Source organism: Strix uralensis, chromosome 2, assembly GCF_047716275.1.
Source record: "Strix uralensis isolate ZFMK-TIS-50842 chromosome 2, bStrUra1, whole genome shotgun sequence".
Classification (NCBI taxonomy): domain Eukaryota; kingdom Metazoa; phylum Chordata; class Aves; order Strigiformes; family Strigidae; genus Strix; species Strix uralensis.
The window spans coordinates 14612686-14631599 of NC_133973.1; the positions used below are offsets into that span (position 1 = coordinate 14612686).

The 18914-nt window shown below is 37.8% G+C and overlaps 1 protein-coding gene across 3 annotated transcripts in view; it reads left to right on the forward strand.

The window, feature by feature from the left end:
• NECTIN3 (nectin cell adhesion molecule 3) overlaps window positions 1-18914 on the forward strand; it is a 71230-nt gene that overhangs the window by 18681 nt on the left and 33635 nt on the right. For all 3 annotated transcript variants that reach the window (XR_012627164.1, XM_074856581.1, XM_074856573.1), the window contains exons 2-3: window positions 10550-10888; window positions 18011-18307. Coding sequence is in view for 2 of the 3 variants with exons in the window: in XM_074856581.1 (XP_074712682.1) it covers window positions 10550-10888; window positions 18011-18307 (636 nt within the window). In the remaining variant the exon portion in view is untranslated. The remainder of the gene's footprint in view (window positions 1-10549; window positions 10889-18010; window positions 18308-18914) is intronic.

Genomic DNA, 18914 nt, shown 5'->3' on the forward strand with positions numbered 1-18914 from the left:
CTTGAATATCTTGTGCTTATCTCTGAAGTTTGGACTGTGGACTGGAAGCTGTGTAGCCTTCTGAATTTTGCACTCTTAAGAGGAAAGATTGTCCTTGTCAGAGGTCTTGCACGAAGGCAGCTGCACGTACTAGGTAGCGTACTGCTTTGGAGCATATTCTCTGTCTTGGGTGTTATGTTGGCATCTGCTTTAAACTTTCAGTGTAGTAATGCCAGTTTTGGAACTTCTAGACTTAGCTCTGAAGAGCATACTAGAGTTGAAACCTTTTAAGAATTAACTGGTGTCCAGAAAGTGATGATTTTTGTGTGATGCGTGCAACTGTCTCCTTGTATCATGAAAGGCAGCTGGTGGTAGGTGATGGGGCTGGCTTAAAGGCAAATGAAGCTCTATGTACTTGATTTATAGAAGGTAGAAAAGCTGAAGCACTAGCTGACTTAAAACTAAGTGATTAGGTGTTACTGTATATCTCCTGAGTAGAATTTCTGTCATCACCTTCAACTCACAGCCCTGCAAATAAATGAAGAAATGGAGCTTTTAAGATAAATTTTAAGCAGGCAACACTTAACTTATGTCTGAACATCAGGTTATAACATAGCTTATTAATCAATATTCTCAGAATGAGTTACTTTTCTCAAAGCTGAAGGCTGGCTGTTGTTTCTCCAAGTCTTATTTGTGGCTGAGAACAAGAAAGCTAGTCTCTAAGGACTGATTTGAGTATGTCACAGTAACTCAGTTGAGGACAAACTGATGCTAATAGAGATTTTGTGGATTCATATATACAGCTTTGAAGAGTTAAAAGCTTTTAAAGAATACATAACAAAAGCAGAATATCTGCTTGTGGATCAGAATACAAGAAATAAGTAATAGAGAAGACTGATTACCTGCTGTGAGCTGGCTGTCCCTCTGACGAGGAAAACCTGTACTGACAAGGAGTGACTGGAAAGGATACAAATGATGAAAAACATTTGGTGAGAAAACAGCTAATTGAACAGGTTGAATATAATGTTCAAGTTAAACTCCAAATGCAATAGACCTGAGGGGGGAAAAAAGTAATTGAGTGCTCTGTCTTAGTAAGTAACTATGTGCTAGCTAAAAGCACTGGTGCTCTTGAACACAGAACTTTCGGTTTTATAATTAAGTGCTACTAACAGTGTTAAAAGTGAAATGAATCGGCCATCCTAGATGTCTTGTGAGTTAATGTCTTCTTGCTGGATTTGGTAATTCCTACATGTGTACCTGTGTTAATTACTTGATTTGCAATGCAAGTGAGGACAGTCTTGAAACACAGGTGGAAAAGGTATGAATCAGCAGGTTGCTAGTAAGAGGACTGGGAATGAGAAGACTTCTAAAAGCCATGTAGTCTGAAATCTTCTCAGAGCAGTGAGGTCTGGGTGAACCAAATGGTCATGAGAGAGCAAGTGTATGGAATGGATTGTTGCAAACATGCTCATGAAAGGAGAGCTTTTAATTGAGTCCATCAGCATGTGTGTTAGTTAAGAAGAATTTGAAGGAAGACCAGATTACTACTAAAAATTAACTTATTAAAAATGTCTGTTAATAATCTTATAGTAATTAAGCTGACAAAATCATTGAACAAGAGATCATGTCTCTACCCTGGTGCAGGATCTGCTTGGGTTAGTTTGGGTGTGGGGTTTTTTTGTAACTAAACATCAAACATTTCTAAAAGTGTTTACTGTTTTGGCCAGGATGTTCGTTTGAGGAATTTGCTTTCTGTAGCATCCAAAGTTTTCTTGATTTCAGTGGGTTTTGTTGTTGCTAGTCTTTGTGGTGAGGTTTTTTTGTGGCTTCAGTTTATCTCCTTCCTAACCTCTGCAGGCATACTCAGCAGTTCAGACATTCTCTTTTTGCAGTGTAAGTACTTCAGGACCTTTACTGGGTTGCCTTCTTTGAGAACAATGATCGGTTCTTCCAGTCCTTCCTTATAGATCATGTTTTTCAGGCCTTTGAGCACACTTTGCTTTCAGACTCTCTAGGTGGCTAATATCTAAACTATGATGTTCAAGCTGAACAACTCCAGGTGGAGCGTTACTGATGTTGGCTAGAGCACAGAGTTTACGTCTACATTAGCATATTCTAGAGTGGCACTTTGAATTCTTAAAATATAATTACCATATACTTGCTGTAACTTTCAGAACAGTTTTTGCTCTCTAACCAGTTACTTCAAATCCTGTGTCAGTTATTTATACTTGTTCCTGCTGACTGTTTTCTAATTTGAACCCACTGGAACTTGAAGCTTTTTTTCAGGCCCACTGGGAAAGACTTATGTATAACTTGACTTGGTCTAATGCAGTTAGTTGGCAGCCCCACCAAGATGCAGAACGGAAGCACAATGCTCCTTTTGACCTCCCGCTATATCTGTTAGATATTTTGGTTATGTGTTTAAACAGGATACCACATACGAGGAATTTAACCTTTTTCTCAAGGTCAGTTTGTCAGAACCATTGACTCATCTTCTGTGTTTCAGAAGATCTTGAAGATCGTCTGGAACTCTTCAACAAACTTTCCAATCAAAGGTTTGAGTTACATGAATAATTGCTTTTTTCGATGTCATTTGCTGTTCTTTTAGTGTATTTATATCTATTGCTCTGGTAGTTGTTAATTTAAATTTATTTAAATGGGAATGTGAAGCATTTTGTGATGTTTAGGGGGAGAGGAAGTGGTGTATATTTGTATGGATAACTTGTGAACTACTTGTTTACTCTTAGTAATAGTTTTCTGAGGGAGTGGGACTAAAGATGTTCTCCTCTGGTCCTGCTTTTGAGCCTGACCCATTTGTTGAAAAAAGAGTACCTTGTCTCACTTGCTTCCTTTTAAAGAGAGTGGGATTGGGAGGTTTGTCTGGTTAAACAGAGTTTGGAATGTGCATTGCAGAAGAACTTCCAGCTGCATCAAAGCTTGCCTCATTTACTAGTTCAGTATGTCTTGTAACTATCTGAATGCTTAGTATCAGGATAAACATGAATGTATTAATTTGCTGTGCGTTAACATACGTAGAAGATTGTAATGTTAACAGAGTGTAAAACAGCGCTAATACGGTTTAAATTGAAATTCCAGATGACATTTTTAAATTCATGGGACTTTGTAAAGGTTCTTGGTAAGTAGTTAGATTTGAAGCTTTAACCTTAGAAAATTGTCTTTCTAAGTGTCCTTCACAACTCAATTGGAATCATGAGCCTAACCTTTTATAAACTTTCCTCTAGTGTCTTAGATTGTATTTGGTTTCCTGCTGCTTGAAGGTCTGTGCAGCATGGTAGGAAGCAGAGTATGCAGGGACACAGTCTCTGCTCTATGTGGAGGTGGTGAAACTAGAACAGAAGCACCAGTTAACATGTGAAGAAAATGGCATTGTGAAATAAGAATAGTGGGTTCCAGCCATGCCTGACTTCAAGTCCAGAGGTGCAGAGCTTTTTTGAAGCTCCAACTCATGATTCTGAGTTGGGCTTAAGCTATTTTAATGATCGTCTACGTTTAACTACTTCCTTTGACTTTGTGTCGCACTGGAGTAAAATACCTCTTTCTAATCTGTCTCCTTGTTTTCTGTGATAAAAACTTTAATCTTGCCGATAATAGGTGTTTATTGTGGTGCTGTAGAGCTTTGCATACTTTATCATCTTGACCCAGTTGTATTAGGATGAGAGTATTTTGTCCAGTATTGCATTATCTGGCCTTTTAACAGGCAGTATGCGTCTTCTCTCCATGGGATCTGGATGCTATCTTGTGAATGGTAGCTGTAGTCTTCCCCACAAATATCAGTATTCCTTGATATTTAGATGTATCTAAAAATATACTTGTTGATTCAGCAGCTAGGGGAAGATAATTGACTGTCCCTTCCACCAGCTGTGGGGAATGAAGGAGTTCAGTAACACGAGCCTCCTGGTGGAATGGTGTTACATGTTGTCAGCTCTACCCTTTGGAGCAACAGGTGGGGGTTCAAAGTACTTAAAAATTCTGCAGAACATCCTATGATACCCCTTTACAGAGAATTTCTTTCTTGAGCTTGATGTTTTGAGTAAAACCCCTGCTTCAGCAACAGTCAGCTTTTGATTGAGACAGTACTGAAATTAAGAGACTCATCTTTTCATGTATTCTCAAACTCAACCAGTTCTTGTGGCCAGTATCTTCAACTTCTAGGTTGCTTGAAAAATTCTACCTTTGTGGAACTTCTTTTACGATTTTCAACTAGAAATGGTGTTCCCCTTACTCTAGCCTTTGTAAGCATGTAGGCTATAGTCACCTAGAGGAGAGCTGCTTACATGCTAGATAAAGTTAGGACTGGAACCTAGTTTTGGTCCACTTGTAGGTGTAAAAATTTAACATTCAGAAGTCAATAGATGCATTTCCAAGTGATGAATGTGCATGAGCCACAGTGGTGATATATCAGTGCAATGGGAGAAATCTAGGAATATGTCAGTATTTAAACAATTGTCATCATAATGTTCCTAGTTTCCTTTTCATATCAGGTAAAGTTGACCTCTGGATTCAGAAGATAGAGTCCCTTGAACATTAATAAAATGAAAAAGCAGCCTGACAATGCCTTTCTCTGCATTTGCCAGCTAAGAGGATTTCAGTAGTCTTGGCTTCAGACTGTTCAGTTGCTACACTTCGTTTAACCAAAATTTTTTGCCTTCTGGTAGGTTTTTGTATGCCTGTTACACTGTTGTGATAAACCCTGAACAAGGTTTTAAGATGGAAATAACATACCTCTGGTTTGCTTTTTTAAAAAAGGCAAGTGCCCTACAGAGGAGGGAACTTGAGCTGAGTCCAGTAAGTGTAATGCTTATAGAACCCAACCTCATGCCCTGTTTGTGCTCCCAGCCCACTTCCCCCCAAAAAACTTCATTGACAAACTAGCATTCCACTTCAGGTGAGGACTGTGATAAAGCAGATCCTTAGGCAAGAACACTAGGTTATAATACTATCTCTTTGATGTAAGTGCAGGTGTTGTTCCCTAAGTGCTTGCTTAACAATTCTAATTGGAAGCTAGTGTTGAAGCATTTTGTACTACTTAATCCTGAATCTCTTCCATTGCTTGGTTCTGATCTTTTTTTGACACAGTAATTTGATCATGCTCTGGTACTCAGAAGAAACACACACACTTACTTCCCAGTAATTTAAGCATATATTTTTATAAAGCCTCAAGTTGAGGTTTCAGACTTGTTTTCTGCAGTGTCCTTAAGTGATTTGATTCTCTAGCTAAAAAAAAATCTGAAAATGCCACTAGAATGTGCAGCTGTGTTCCTGTTGCCTCTGTTGCATTGCCACTTGTGATTGACTGAGCAGAGAATGAGCCAATTCAGAAGGCTAAATCAGGAAGAAAACGAGTTTTTGTACACTGGGCTCTCTTAGGTACCTGATGAGTGCTGATGCAGGAGAAGGCGGACTGGAAGAATGTGTCTAAGCTTTCTGATGTTGGCTAAAATTAAACTGACCTAACAATAATGCTTAGCGTGACCTTAAGAGTATTTCATGGGAGTTCTGCTGACACAGCAACTTGCTGTCACCAAAATGGGATGTTCCTGTTGTTCTGCTCCACTCTTGATTGGAACTCTTCTTAGTTCCCAGTGTTAGTGTGTGCTAAGGCCAGATATATCCATGAGCTGAATAACTTGCTGATATAGGGAAAAACTTCACTTTTTCTGCTCTTTTGCAGTTTGGCTTTATTGTCTTGTGGAAATGGTTGACAGCTAGTGCAACATAAGTGGCTGCAAGTGTCAGTGTGGTTTCTCTCTCTTGCCAGTGGTGTGCTGTTAAGCGGGGCATGGTTCTAGAGCAGGTAGCAAAATGGATTGCTTTTATAAATAGGCTCATGCATGGCTGGTCCATATAGACAAATCTCTAAATCTGCTGTTTATTAAAACAATTATTAAGCCTGGAAGTGTGGAGAGTACTCTCTCATTTCATAGCATGAGTACTTTTTTGTATGCCAAAGGCCATTATATGTTCAGGAACCCATAGTTCCTCAGTACCTTTTTCAGTTACTGAGTGAGGCTTGGTTAAGAATTACTAGTGAACAGCTTCTGTTACCATGGTCAATATTTGATAGTTCCTAGTACTGTGGCTTTTAATGCTGGAAGTGAGTTTTAGGGATTTTTTTGTTTTGTTTACTCTCCAAACTGCTTTTTGACAAGTTAAGTGAGAATGGTCAGTGCCTTGCTGTTTTGAATAAGATTCTTGCAGTGGTCTAAAACTGGAGGGCTAGTGAACGCAACATAAAGCTGATGAAAATTTTGTTTGAAAAAAAGGAAATTAGGTGTTTATTTGAAATAAAACAATAGGTTGTACAGTTTGGACTGAGATACATTTGCAGTACTGGGCCTTGAGATCTGGTCTGTGTGGCGATGTGAGGAAGGGTGGGAAAATGAAGAGATACTGCAGCTCATTTTGGGGAGGGAGCAGGGTGTGTCAGAACTCAGAGGGCCAAAAACATGTTCCTCTGGAAGGTGTTTTACCAAAAATGTTAGAACAAGAAGCTTATGCTTTCTCTCCCTGCACTCTCAAATGAGATAATCAGCTTTGAAATTATTTTAAGATTGTTGAGGTAGAACAGTCTCATGGTATTAATATGTAAGTGTGGAGCCGTGAATAGTAAATGACTGCTTTGTTACCAGTCCTCTCAGTTGTTAAAATTAGGAATAGAGAGGAACTCTTGCAGTTTGAGACACTGAAATGTGGACTGTTAGTGTATGCATGCAACTAACAGTATTATTGGTGAAATAGGTGGAGAGTCTTAGAGCATGTTTGCAAATAGGTTGGAAAATAGGTGTGTCAAGTAGATCATCTAGGAGGAGCATCCACCTGCTTAACTTCTGTTAGCTTTAGACAGAAGGTGGTTTTGTGGTAGACTTGGCTGTGAAGTATTACCAGCATGGATTGGATCGCTGTGTGATCAAAAAATCAGTACATAGGGACTTAGCTAAAATTGAAACATCTGAAGGTACTGGAGATAGCAATTAATAGCAGGCTGCATATGAAACAGTACTGGACAATCTCTTGCTGATCAAAACAAGGTAAATCCACTGTCTGTTGCCTATGCAATCTGAACAGTGGTATGAACTGTTTCGTTAAAGGAGGAAGTCTGGCTGACCGGTACAGACAAGTTCTAAAACATTTGTACAGGTTGAATGATGAAGTTCAGTTAGGTTTTAAAGCTTTGAAATGAATGGGATTGGGTGCCCTATCACAATACAATACTCAAGTAATTATTGTAACCCACCAGTAAAAGTCATCTGACAGTGACTTTAATTAAGCGGCTTGTGTGAGAACCTCATTCCATGTTTCAAAGACATGCTGGAACATATGACCTGTCAGCACACATGATTAGGAAATGAGAGGGAAGACACAAGCTCTTTTTACTGTCTTCCAAGCGAGCAAAAAGAAAAGGGAAAAAAGATCCACAAAACCTGTCAAATCTAAGGAGAAATGTAAGAAGACTTCATGATGCTGCTTTTGTCTTGAAGCTAGAGTAAGATCTTGATTAGTAAGTGAATACAACTTGTTTCCTTAAGGGATGTCGAGAATTATGATAGTCAAGGCCTTCAATGTTGTAAAAGTGTGAGCGAAGGAGGTCGCGTTTCAGTGTTAGATTTCAAGAGGAGAGCTAGACTTTATTACAACAGTAAATGTGTCCTATGCATCAGTACCTTGGATCAGTTGAGATGAATAACGTGGCCTTGAAGTCTCTTGCTCTTTAGAATCTTGTGCATTGTACACCTCTAAAGCTTTATTTTGTAGTAGACATGTAGCTGCTATTCATTATTCAAGTACAATCTTTGAGCAAAATATTGGTTCTCAAGTGGAAGTGTCTATGTCAAAGGAAATACCTATCTTGGAGTGGCACAGCAATTAGCTCACTAGTTTGAACTGTTAGCTTGATTGCTCAGCAACTGAGAGAAGTTAGTTAAATAATAACTGGCTGAAGACTAAAACCAGAGACATATTGCAAATTAAAGATGTGGTTGTTCTCACTTGAGCTTTAAACTACTTTTAAAATTTTAAACACTTTGGAGTATATATACTGTTATATAAACTATAGCTCAAGTTAAATGATTAGCATAGATTAGGGGGTTTTTTTTGTCTTTGGAGTCTGAACATGTCAGAAGATGAGATAAACATGTAAGATTTGGTGTAATGATCTGTTGGTTCTATTTCATTTCTTGGAGAAGGCGAATGAACAAGATGTAACTGAGTAATGCTCTATAGCTGCAAGTAATGTTCTATTGCTGCAAGTGTATGTACATGTATAAATATATATGAGGCCTGCTCAGTTCAGTCTGTAAATCTTGAAAGTAGCAGCAATAAAAAAGTTAGACTCTGAAAATATTCATGCAATTCATGTGAGAACACTATGTTCTCATGGCACAAATGAGCTGTTAGAAGTATTCCTTGGTGGAAAAAATGTTTTCTCACATCTTCAGAAAAGGGATAACTGTTACTTGAGTCTTGACTGACTTTTTAAATGTAGTCTGGTCATCTTTATGTAGCTAAAGCCTCTAATTACTGGAAGTAGAGTTGTCCAAAATAAAAAATTGAAACAAAACAGCTTGTGTTTTTCACTAACTAGGATGACTTTCTAAGGCAGTTCGTTACCTTCCCAGAAATCCAAGCAGCTTTTGTGTAAGTTTACTTGTAGGGCTTTTCTGTACTAAGTTTGTTGGAGTTACATACAGCTGGTCATTATGTTAAGGTTCAGTACAGGTTGAGATTCAGTAGATTTAAATACTGCAAATCGCTGATTTCTGAACAAAACTGGTTTTCTTAAATGACATTACTGAATATGTATATTCTGTACATTCTGAAATACGTTGCAGAAGTGTAACTTGTGAGCCTTATTTATATGTAAGGTAGAAAGCAATAGTTGAATATTTTTTTAAGAAATGTTCCACCTTATGCTTAAATATAGCAGTGACAAGTGGAGACAAAATTTGAGCAGAATTCTGTGCATTTCAGTTAGTGTTCAAATAGTTGGCCTCTTTTCAATGTCTGTCTCAACAGTGTGTATTATGTATTAGTTCAAGAGGCATGAGGAGACTAGGCATGCCTTTCATGACTTGTGGATTAGTCATGGTAGATATTCCCTGTATGAAACTTACTCAGTTTCTTGGGTTTTCTGGCTTTTTTTTTTTCCCCCCTCACCAGCCCCTCTTAGTGACTGGCACATGAACAATCTTGGTATAAAGTTCTGGCTTAGTGTGATTTATTTGTGCAACTTAATGTTTTTGTACTATTGGCACTAGTCAGTAGTTTTATCCTGAAGAAATCCATAGCTGAATCTTTAAATCGCTTGTTTAGGTGACTTCATTGACTTAGTTATGGTTCGAACACTGAAAAATCAATTGGTGGGAAATGGGAAGCAATGAACTCGTACATAAAGGCATATAGAGAATTTTTTTCCTGAACACATGGTTTCTCTTTTGTGGGAATTTGACTGAAAAGGCAGTTAATGTCTCAGGTTGAATGACCTCTTCGTGCTTGTGAAAATGGGGCTACTATAAAATTTAGACTTGAATCTTGTTCCATGGGTAAACTTTCTCGGTAACGGGTTGAGTACTGATTTGATAACTGAAGACAAAATCAGAGCAGTTGAAATGTCTCTGTTAAAACTTAAGCACAATAAAAAGAAATACAGTATGGATTAAGACTGATTCTTTTTCATCATGTTAGTTTACTCCAAGAGAAGGAAGGATTGAAGTAGCTGGAGCATCTGTTTGGCAAAAGAAATTGCGAACCTGTGGTTTAATGAACTGCTTTGTCCTGGTGGATTTCCTCTCTTGGAAGGAGGTGGTGTAAAATGCTGAGCTCAAAATGCTACTGTGGGAAGTATTTTGGGTTTTAAATGGAAATACATTGAATCTTCAGCAAACACTTGACTATAGCTACTCTTGCACATTTACTGTATTAATACGGAGGGAAGATCCAGTGTGAAGACGCCACACTACAGTGTAGCAGAAAGATTGCATATGTATTATGGTACATATCTTTATTGGAAACTAGGATACTGAAGATAAAATTGAATTCTTAGGTTGACTGTCACTGTTAAGATGGAGTAATTTGGGGGGGGTTGGGTTTTTTGTTGTTTTTTTTTTATTGTTGCTTTCAAAAGTAGAAATAAATGCAGTAATTTAACTTAATTTTTTTCCTGATGCTCTGGATCAGTAATCAGGCTGCTAAAGTGCCATGTCTGATTACTGTTTTTTCAGTAAATCTGAATACATGCAATGGTCATATCTAGTATATCAATCTTTCGGGAATTTAACTATTTACACAACTATCAGGTCATTTTTATAGAAAGGTGTGTATTGGTGGTACTATTCTCTGAAGAATGGTAGATCAACACCTAGCTTTAATATTTCTACTTGAAGTATGTTTTTGTAGTGTTTCCATGCTGCTGTGAATCAGCTAGAATACAGTTATTCAGAAGAAAGTAGGAATTCCCTTTGAAAAAGGCAAGCTAATTACTGAAGAAGGCTTAATGTGAAGACTTAGAGGTATAACCTTCTTATGTACCAACTAACAATTGCTTTGTTTTTAGGTGCCTTAGCTGGACCAATTGTTGATCCACATGTGACAGCAGTTTGGGGGAAGAAGGTTGCACTGAAATGCATAATTGATGTAAATGAAACAATAACACAAGTTTCTTGGGAGAAGATACATGGTAAAAGTTCACAGACTATTGCAGTTCATCATCCCGAATATGGAATATCTGTTCAAGGAGAATACCAAGGAAGAGTGTCATTTAAAAACTACTCACTTACTGATGCAACAATCATCTTAAAAAATGTAAGCTTTTCTGATGCAGGAGAATATATTTGCAAGGCAGTTACATTCCCACTTGGAAATACACAGTCATCAACAACTGTAACAGTACTAGGTAAGTCAATTCCTTCGTGAAAGGCGGTGAAATTAATACCACAAACTTGTTAGTGAAATTCTGCAAACTTACAAATATGTTTTATTTTACCTTTTAACCCAACAACAATACAAAAAAATGTATTTGCCAGTCTTATGTAACAGGTGTTTTGGTATTCTTACTAACATCATTGAGGAGACTTCTTTTGGGTCTTGCTTCTTTAGAATTTTCTCTTCAATTGTCCTGATATTAAAAATAAATAAGAAGTTCCTGTTTAGGCATTGTACTAATCTAAACATTTGAACAGTTCTTTAGAACTTGGGCCTGGCAATGCTGATACTAGGGACCTCTGTGTGTGCTGAGAAGCTGCCAAACAGCTTTAGCTACCACCTTGGTTGAATTCCCTCATAAATATGTTGCTAATATGATGAGTTAATGTAGCTGCTTGGGGCTGGTGATGTAAACTGTTCTTTGCACAGCATAAATGTAAAGCAAAACTGCCTAGACTACTACTGGTAGTTCTGGGAAGAAAGAGACTATTTAAGCCCTTGACTGGTTGTGGATAGTCATAATGTGAACCTTATGATCTCAGTTTTTCACATAAACTAATTTTGTCTTGTTGAGTGTTCACTCTTGCCTGTCGTAAAGGACTAGTACTGAAGCACAGGTAGACTTAGGTGATAATGCAGTATGAGGTAAAAGGACTATTCTGAAACTTTGAAAACCTATTGACTTGCCCTCTCTTTATAGTATTATACCTTCTTAGAGTAAGTTACTCCTGTATCCATTGCAAGTAGTCAAGTGATATTTTCTACAGCTGAGGTGGTCCTCAATGACTATATTTTTTTTAAACAATGTGCTTTTTCAGATCTTCTTAGTCTTTGATCTCTGCTTTCCACAGTAGTAGAACACTGAGATGAATCAGATGGCTGTAGCACAGTACATAAACTGGTTTTCACCACAAGGTGGGGCAAAATAAACACACGAAAGCAAGTGACTTAATCCAATTTGAAACAAATAACTTGACCAAAGAGGTTCTATGTGATACACAAAGCATGTAGCCTTACGGCTCTCTTCTTCATCTGTCTTCTGCCTGTACAACAAGCGGCTATGTCTGTGGCTATCGTAGCAGTCTTTTGACTTCAGGTTTCAGCTATTGTGCTTTATCAACATAGTCTGGGAGGTTCCTACTGCTTTCCCTCATCTCTAGTGAGTTCCTATTTCTAAGATTATTTTTTTTCAGATCACATTATTAGTTGTGTCCATTGTACCCTTCAAATTTTGGGGTTTATGGAGAACCTGAGGAGGAACTTGGAAAGCAAATGTATGGCCTCTGTTTATTATTCTACATTTGAAAATGTAGGATTGTGACTTGCTTGGTAAGATATACATTATCAAAAATTGTAGCTGGAACAGGTAAAGTAGTATTTGTCAGGCATACAGTGATCCTGATCATAGGTTTTTCCATAGTTGATGTAGATGGTTGCTGATAGTTGTAAGCCTCTCAGTGACTTGGTAGCAGCCTCTGAATTGCAAAACACAACTACTACTTGCAAAAACGCATTTCCATCCCAGTTAGCACTGCTTGGCTTGCAGATACAGCTGGATAGCCAACCTTCTGTTGGACTTACCTATTTCCTGTGGCCTCAGCAGCACATTTTCTGTCCTTCTGAAAACTTTTTGCTACACTGACATCTAGCCTTAAACAGTGAAAATACTGGGAAAGTAATGGTTTTCAGAATATGCATGTAACTGAATAACTTTTGAGCTTTACTGGCTTGAGCTCAGCAGTTCCAAGTTTAGTAGAGTCTTCAGGCATGGAATAGCTCCAATCAAAATTTAAAATCTGATGTAACTTAAGATCAGTTTTATTCTGAATGCATTCTCCCACTGTTCTAAAAAACTCTCCCTTAAGTGAGGAGAGAAGTTCATGTCCTTAGTGCTGAAACTATTTCCAGTCCAGGCAGCATTGCCTTTTTTCTAGTCCCAGTCTGTTCCTGTTTGGTAAATAATTAGTTTCCTTCCTGTGTGTAGTGGGCATACTTAATTGTGTAGTAGATTCTTGTACGCTGTAAGGCAGAGTCACTGAAAACAAATGGAGGGATTACAGGATAAAATGTCTTGTATTTTGCCACAGTACACTGATCAATTAAGACCATATTTAGAACCTCTCTTATGCTACTTAAGCTTCACAGACTTACCACTTTTAGTGACTTTGCTCACTCCCAGTTTGTTTTGCTTAGTGTTTCATGTTGTCGTAAGGAAAAGCACTGTAAAAGAAGAGGTTAAGACAGTGAAAATATGAAAATGCTCTTTGGGTCAAACAGGTGTGTCTGTCTTGTCTCAAACTTCAGTTCTTCAAACTTACCTTGTTAAACTAGGGCAAAAAATTGCTAAGAACTTTGTCAAGCTGTTTAAGTTGCTCACTAAACTGGCCAAAATAGTGTTTGAAGGCAGAAGATGTGGTGTGTGACAAGGTAGCTTGCAGAGCTAACGTAACTTTTGTTACTAGCTTGAGCACTGTACATGACTTTTTTAAATACTTGATTCAATCTGACTCCACTGTCTTGCTAAGCTAGATTTCTCAGCATGGGTATTGATAAAGTAGACCTTGTTCTTCAGGCTAGCTCTTACCAATGCTACAAGTCTAAGGATGAGCTGCACAGATGAGAATGTCAAAGGTCTGTCACCATGAATAGATCCCAGACACACTAATGTAGAAATTCTTACAATAAGGAGTTAAAGGAAGATGGATATCAGACAGGATAGAAAATGGATCCTCTCAGACTGTTCTGATAAAGTAATGGTGTTTGAAAAGTGCTAGTTGATGAGATGTATGCATTCAGGCCAAGAAAAAGTATCAAGTAGATAACAAATGAGTGAACTGACAGGTCTTAAGAAGAAAAAAAAAAAAACCCACAACGAACAAACAAAACAAACCAACCAAAAAAAACCCCAACCCAAAGTCAATAATCAATGATTAATTAGCGGGCAGGATAAGTTACACAGAAATATCAGGCTGCTGGTTTTGAGGGGAGAAAAATAAAAAGTAGAAATACTGGTTTGGGAAGAAGTTACTCAAGTAAATGTCAGTTATGATGAAGGGGCAGATAATTCCCAGTGTTCACGCTGTTGCCAAGGAATTAGTGAATTTAATGGCAAGTGGAAATAATACCGTTTGTATTGTAATCATGCCAATTTCATCCAGACCTCCTGTGCACAGTGGCAGAAGAAAACTAGTTTTAAAACTAACAGAAGCAGTTGAAAAAAATCTTATGAAGTATTTAAAACCAAGAAGAAACTTTGAGGCCTGGAAACTTATTGAATAGGATTTAAGGCTCTTTTTTCTGGATGCTTTATTATGTTGGTTTTCTACAAAGAACCATAGAATCCAACAGGTCTCTGTTGTCCTTTTGTTGGAGGCCCCGGAGCTGAAGTGTAAGGACTTGAGCAATGAGAAATCTCTGTCCATGTTGATTGTAAGGTGAGGCTAGAGTAAGTAGGGTTAAATTAAATAATGGTCATGAATCAGTAAAAGGGCTAGCACAGACATGCAAATCAGTTGAGACTTCCTAAACAGCTGCTCATCTAGCTTCCATAAGTCAACCACCATTTCTTATAACTCGAATATAGTTCATGCTGTAATACTGCTTTGGATCTGTGTGACTCTTCTCCTGTGAAGATAAGATGATCCACTGACCTTTTGATAACTTCTAATTCAGTCAGTGTATCTACTCTGATTATGTAGTGGGTGGGGGAAATGGCCACTGCCCTTGAACTCTTACATTGTGGGAGCAGATTCCTTATGCTTTTGGATCTTTGTAGGATCCGTGCCTTTCTTTCCCAAACTAAGCATTGTCCCCACCATCTCCTTCATATGATCTGAATGGAGGATAATGTTTCTACTGAATGGGTGAAGCAGCTTCTCTAATGCTCTCCCAGCCTCCTTTGTTTCCACCACCACTGTGAGCAAAGAAAGTCTGTAGGGCATGCTTCAGTATGACTCACGTGGCACACAGAATGGTCCTGGGACAAAAGAGGGGTGCTACAAGAGTCCGTGTATATAGAAGTTACACTTTCAGAAAAAGGCCAGCCAAAACCCCACAAAAATCCCCTCCAAACTCCACACTTTGGGTAATCTTTTTTCCAAGTTGAAAACTGTAAAAACTGTTTCCCGTTGTGAGAGGTCGATGCCAATGGCCCCTTGTAATTAGGACTTCATTCAGAAGATAGTGATTTTAATTCATGACTGAAACAGCTAGAAGTGCTGTAGAATGAGCAGCTGGGTTTCTGCTGGTTTAAGCTTCAGTTGCTGGGACAAAGTAATCCTGAAGGATAGACTATAGAAGTATCTATCATAACAGCAGTTGCTTTCCACTTTTTATTATGTGGCTTATTTGGTTATCTTGTAGTTGATGTGTAGTCCAAGAGTCATGATTTATGGGAAGATACGACACTACAAGCCTAACCATTTGTGAAGTATAAAAAAACCTAATGCACCAAAATACATTGGACTGGGAATAAGTATTTTATGAAGTGAGTAGTTTTGAGTAGTTGAGCTTTGTGTCTTTGACAAGTGTAAAACTAAGAATTACACAGTGAACTGAAACTGGCCAATCTCACAAATTTCAGATATCACTTGAGTAAGCAAAGTATACTTTTTTCATAATAATGATAATTGAGGAGAAACTATACTTTTTAAATGAGTCTATATTCTGTTCTCTGGCTACTACCACTTACTACTTGAAGACATGTTTTTCTAAAAGCAGGGTAAGTGAAGCAGCATAGTGAGTACTCAGCTTTGGGTCTGGAGACCTTTGCTGCCTTAGTCAAGACTTCTTGCTGACTTACATATCCCCCCAGGGGTGGAGAAAACATGCTGGGGTTGTGTACTGGTTTTTTGTTGTTGTTTTGAAGAAAATTCCAAGGAATGGAATACATGAAATCTTTTCCAGCTGAAGTGATTTGGGTCTATAGGTTCTGGCATGAAAAGCTAGTGATGACTGCTAATTTAATTGATTTCACTGTGATGAAGATTTTGGGGGGTGTGTGGGGGGGATATACAGCAGAAATTAGTATCTTTATGCTTGTAAGATACTAATTGTAAATTTGGGTGATGACTTCTGCATTTCAGTAATACTGCAGAAGCTACTGAGAAGGTTACTACTAGTGATTTGTGGGGAACAAGGGGGTAATGTTTATATTAAATCAGGGAAACCGAGTTGTGTGTCAAATAACAAAGCGATATAATGTCAAGTTCTCTGTACTAGGTTTTAAAGGCTTTTTTTTTTTTCAGATGATAGAATGCTTCATATGTACATCAGTTTAAATATCCCAGCGTATTGTAGAAAGCTTTAATTGTTGCTAGTGTTGGAGAGCAAGGAAAAAAAAAATGAAAGAAACTGTGTTACAGGTGCTTCAGCTCTAGAAAAGACAAGTTAGGACTTGACAGAAAACCCCCGCTGTTGGTTTATTTACAGTAGGGTTACTAACAAATCACAGAGGGTAGGCATTCAGGGAAGCGAAGTAGAAAATAATCCACTCTCAGTATCTGCCCAAACAACCAACCTTCGATTTGGTAGTGTGATATATTCTTTAAGTATTTCTAACCATAGAATAGAAAATACATATTTTTATAAGATTATCCATTTAGTAGTTGCCTTTCCTTTTAGTGTAATTGAGCAAATAATAAACCACCTTCTTCAGACGTGAGCAGTGTCAGACTGAGCAAAAAACAATCAAAAACTGATTCTGGCACTGAATTCAGTCAAGCTGAAAGTATTTGTTACCCAGTATGTCTCTTGAAAGCATAGGTAGTTGGAGGAGTATCTGGCCAGATACTGTGAACTCTGATCTATCTCATTTCAAGATATGTGAGTCACCTTCAAGTTTTCGAAAAGAAATTCTGTGAACTATACTTACAGGATACTGAAAGGCACAGAAGTTCCAAGAGTTGTGTCTGCTTTGTGATTAGTGAGGGCTGGTCCACTGAGGTAGAGTGTCTGAAGCATTGTGGTGTGTAGTGATGACTTCACTTCAGAGGACTCGGATAGCCTCATTAGGTCAAAAGGCAAGGATTATGGAATAGGCTGGTATGCTACTAGAGAACTCATATCATCAATACAAATGGGCCATCCTAGAAAGGAAAACCTTTGTATCTGAAGCACTAGGTAGTATTTCTGACTTAGGCTGCAGCTGGTGGATGGCTCGTAGAGGGCTGACACAGATTTCTTAAATAAGAAGGACATTTTTTTTAAAAGCTTCCCAGTCTATGGCCCTCAAAAGTAGACTTGTACATCAGGAATTCAACTTCCCTTTAGAAGGAAGTGTGTTCTCCAGGCCTCTAAAATTTTGGGGTGAGCAATGGGTTTACAAGGAGGTAAGATCCTTCCACTTGTGGATTTTTTTGAGTCTCAGACATAGTATTGAGTTCAAATTTTTTACTTCTATAGGGATTCATTCATAACAATATATATAGACATAATTTTATCTACATATAAAACAATTTCTTTTTATATCAAAAGCATATAAAGATTTTATGAAAATTATCTGTATTCATACATATTAGATTTTATAGATTATGTGTATATATAAAACCACTTTTTTAGAGGTTAACTGTCTCAGCATGGAATCAGTTTGTATTGTACTGATCAGCAGAAGCTTAAACTCTTAAACTTTAACACTTGGGTGTTAAAACATGGAATTAAGTAGCTTTGAAATGACACAAACTGACAGTATAGATTAATACTTTAAGTATAACACTTGCAAGTGCAGCAGAATCTTAAGCTTTTCTTAAAAATCACGGTATAGTTTCAACCTAATATTTGAAGCTGTCTGTTGTCAGACACTGCAACTGGAGCACTGTAGTTGGAGTTTTGAGCCTAACCACGTTGGAATTCCATGTCAATGAATTAAATTTAGTGAATGAGCAACATTAAACTTTGAGTGGACAAAGGTGAACAGTATCAGCAGGCCAAAGCTTTGTAGAGATGTCATCTCTGATATATGGCATGATCTTATTTCTAGGATATCTGGTTAGTATGGGCTTTTGCAAATGGATTAGATCTTGTCTAACTCATGTAGCAACAGTTCCAAATACATGGAGTCTTTCTTGCTTAAATTTCCTTTTTTTTCCCTCCCTAGTTGAACCTGTTGTGACCTTAATGAAAGGACCAAACCCTCTAATAGATGGTGCAAACAGGACAATAGCAGCCACTTGTATAGCAGCCACTGGAAAACCTGCTGCAGAGATTGACTGGGAAGGAGGTCTTGGTGAAATGGAATCCAGCTCCACTGTGTTTCCAAATGACACGGTGACAGTTGTAAGTCAGTATATGATTGTCCCTACACGATTTGCAAGAGGAAGACTTATAACTTGTATTGTGAGACACCCTGCTTTGGAAAAGGAGATGAGATTCCCTCATGTGTTGGACATACAGTGTAAGTATTCTGTAAGGTAGTTACTGCTTGGTATCTGTCTTAAAACCACCCTTTTTATTGGTGTGTGCCTTTCACAGGAAGGAGATGAGCACTTACTGCTTCAGGAAAAAGAGAAATTAAAACTGTATAGAAAAGCATGTGATAAAAAGGTTGGGCAGGAGTAGAAACCTAGTGTCTCTGTATTAAAAAAAAAAGTCACAAAGCTAGAATACCATTATGTTTCTACAGTTTGTTTTGGATATTGGCTCATGGGTAAACATTATTATTCATATTTAACATTGAAAAGATTACAGACAAAATAACAAACTCAGTTGATCTGTGAATGGTTCATGGTGCCTTACAATTTCAGCTGTATTAGAAAAGAATTCTAATGAAGATTCATGTTTGAGATGACTAGTTGAAAGTAGGTCTTATGGGAGTCACTACGTTATTTTCAAATTACTCACTAAGCTTTTTCCACTCTAATTTGCATAAGGAAACAAAAACATAATATATACATTCCTAACATTTGTTATTCAGCTTCAGATTGCTCATGTAATTCAAACCTGTACCAGGCTTGTTTAACAAATTTGTGGCTTTAAAACACGTGAATATGAAGTGAGATGTC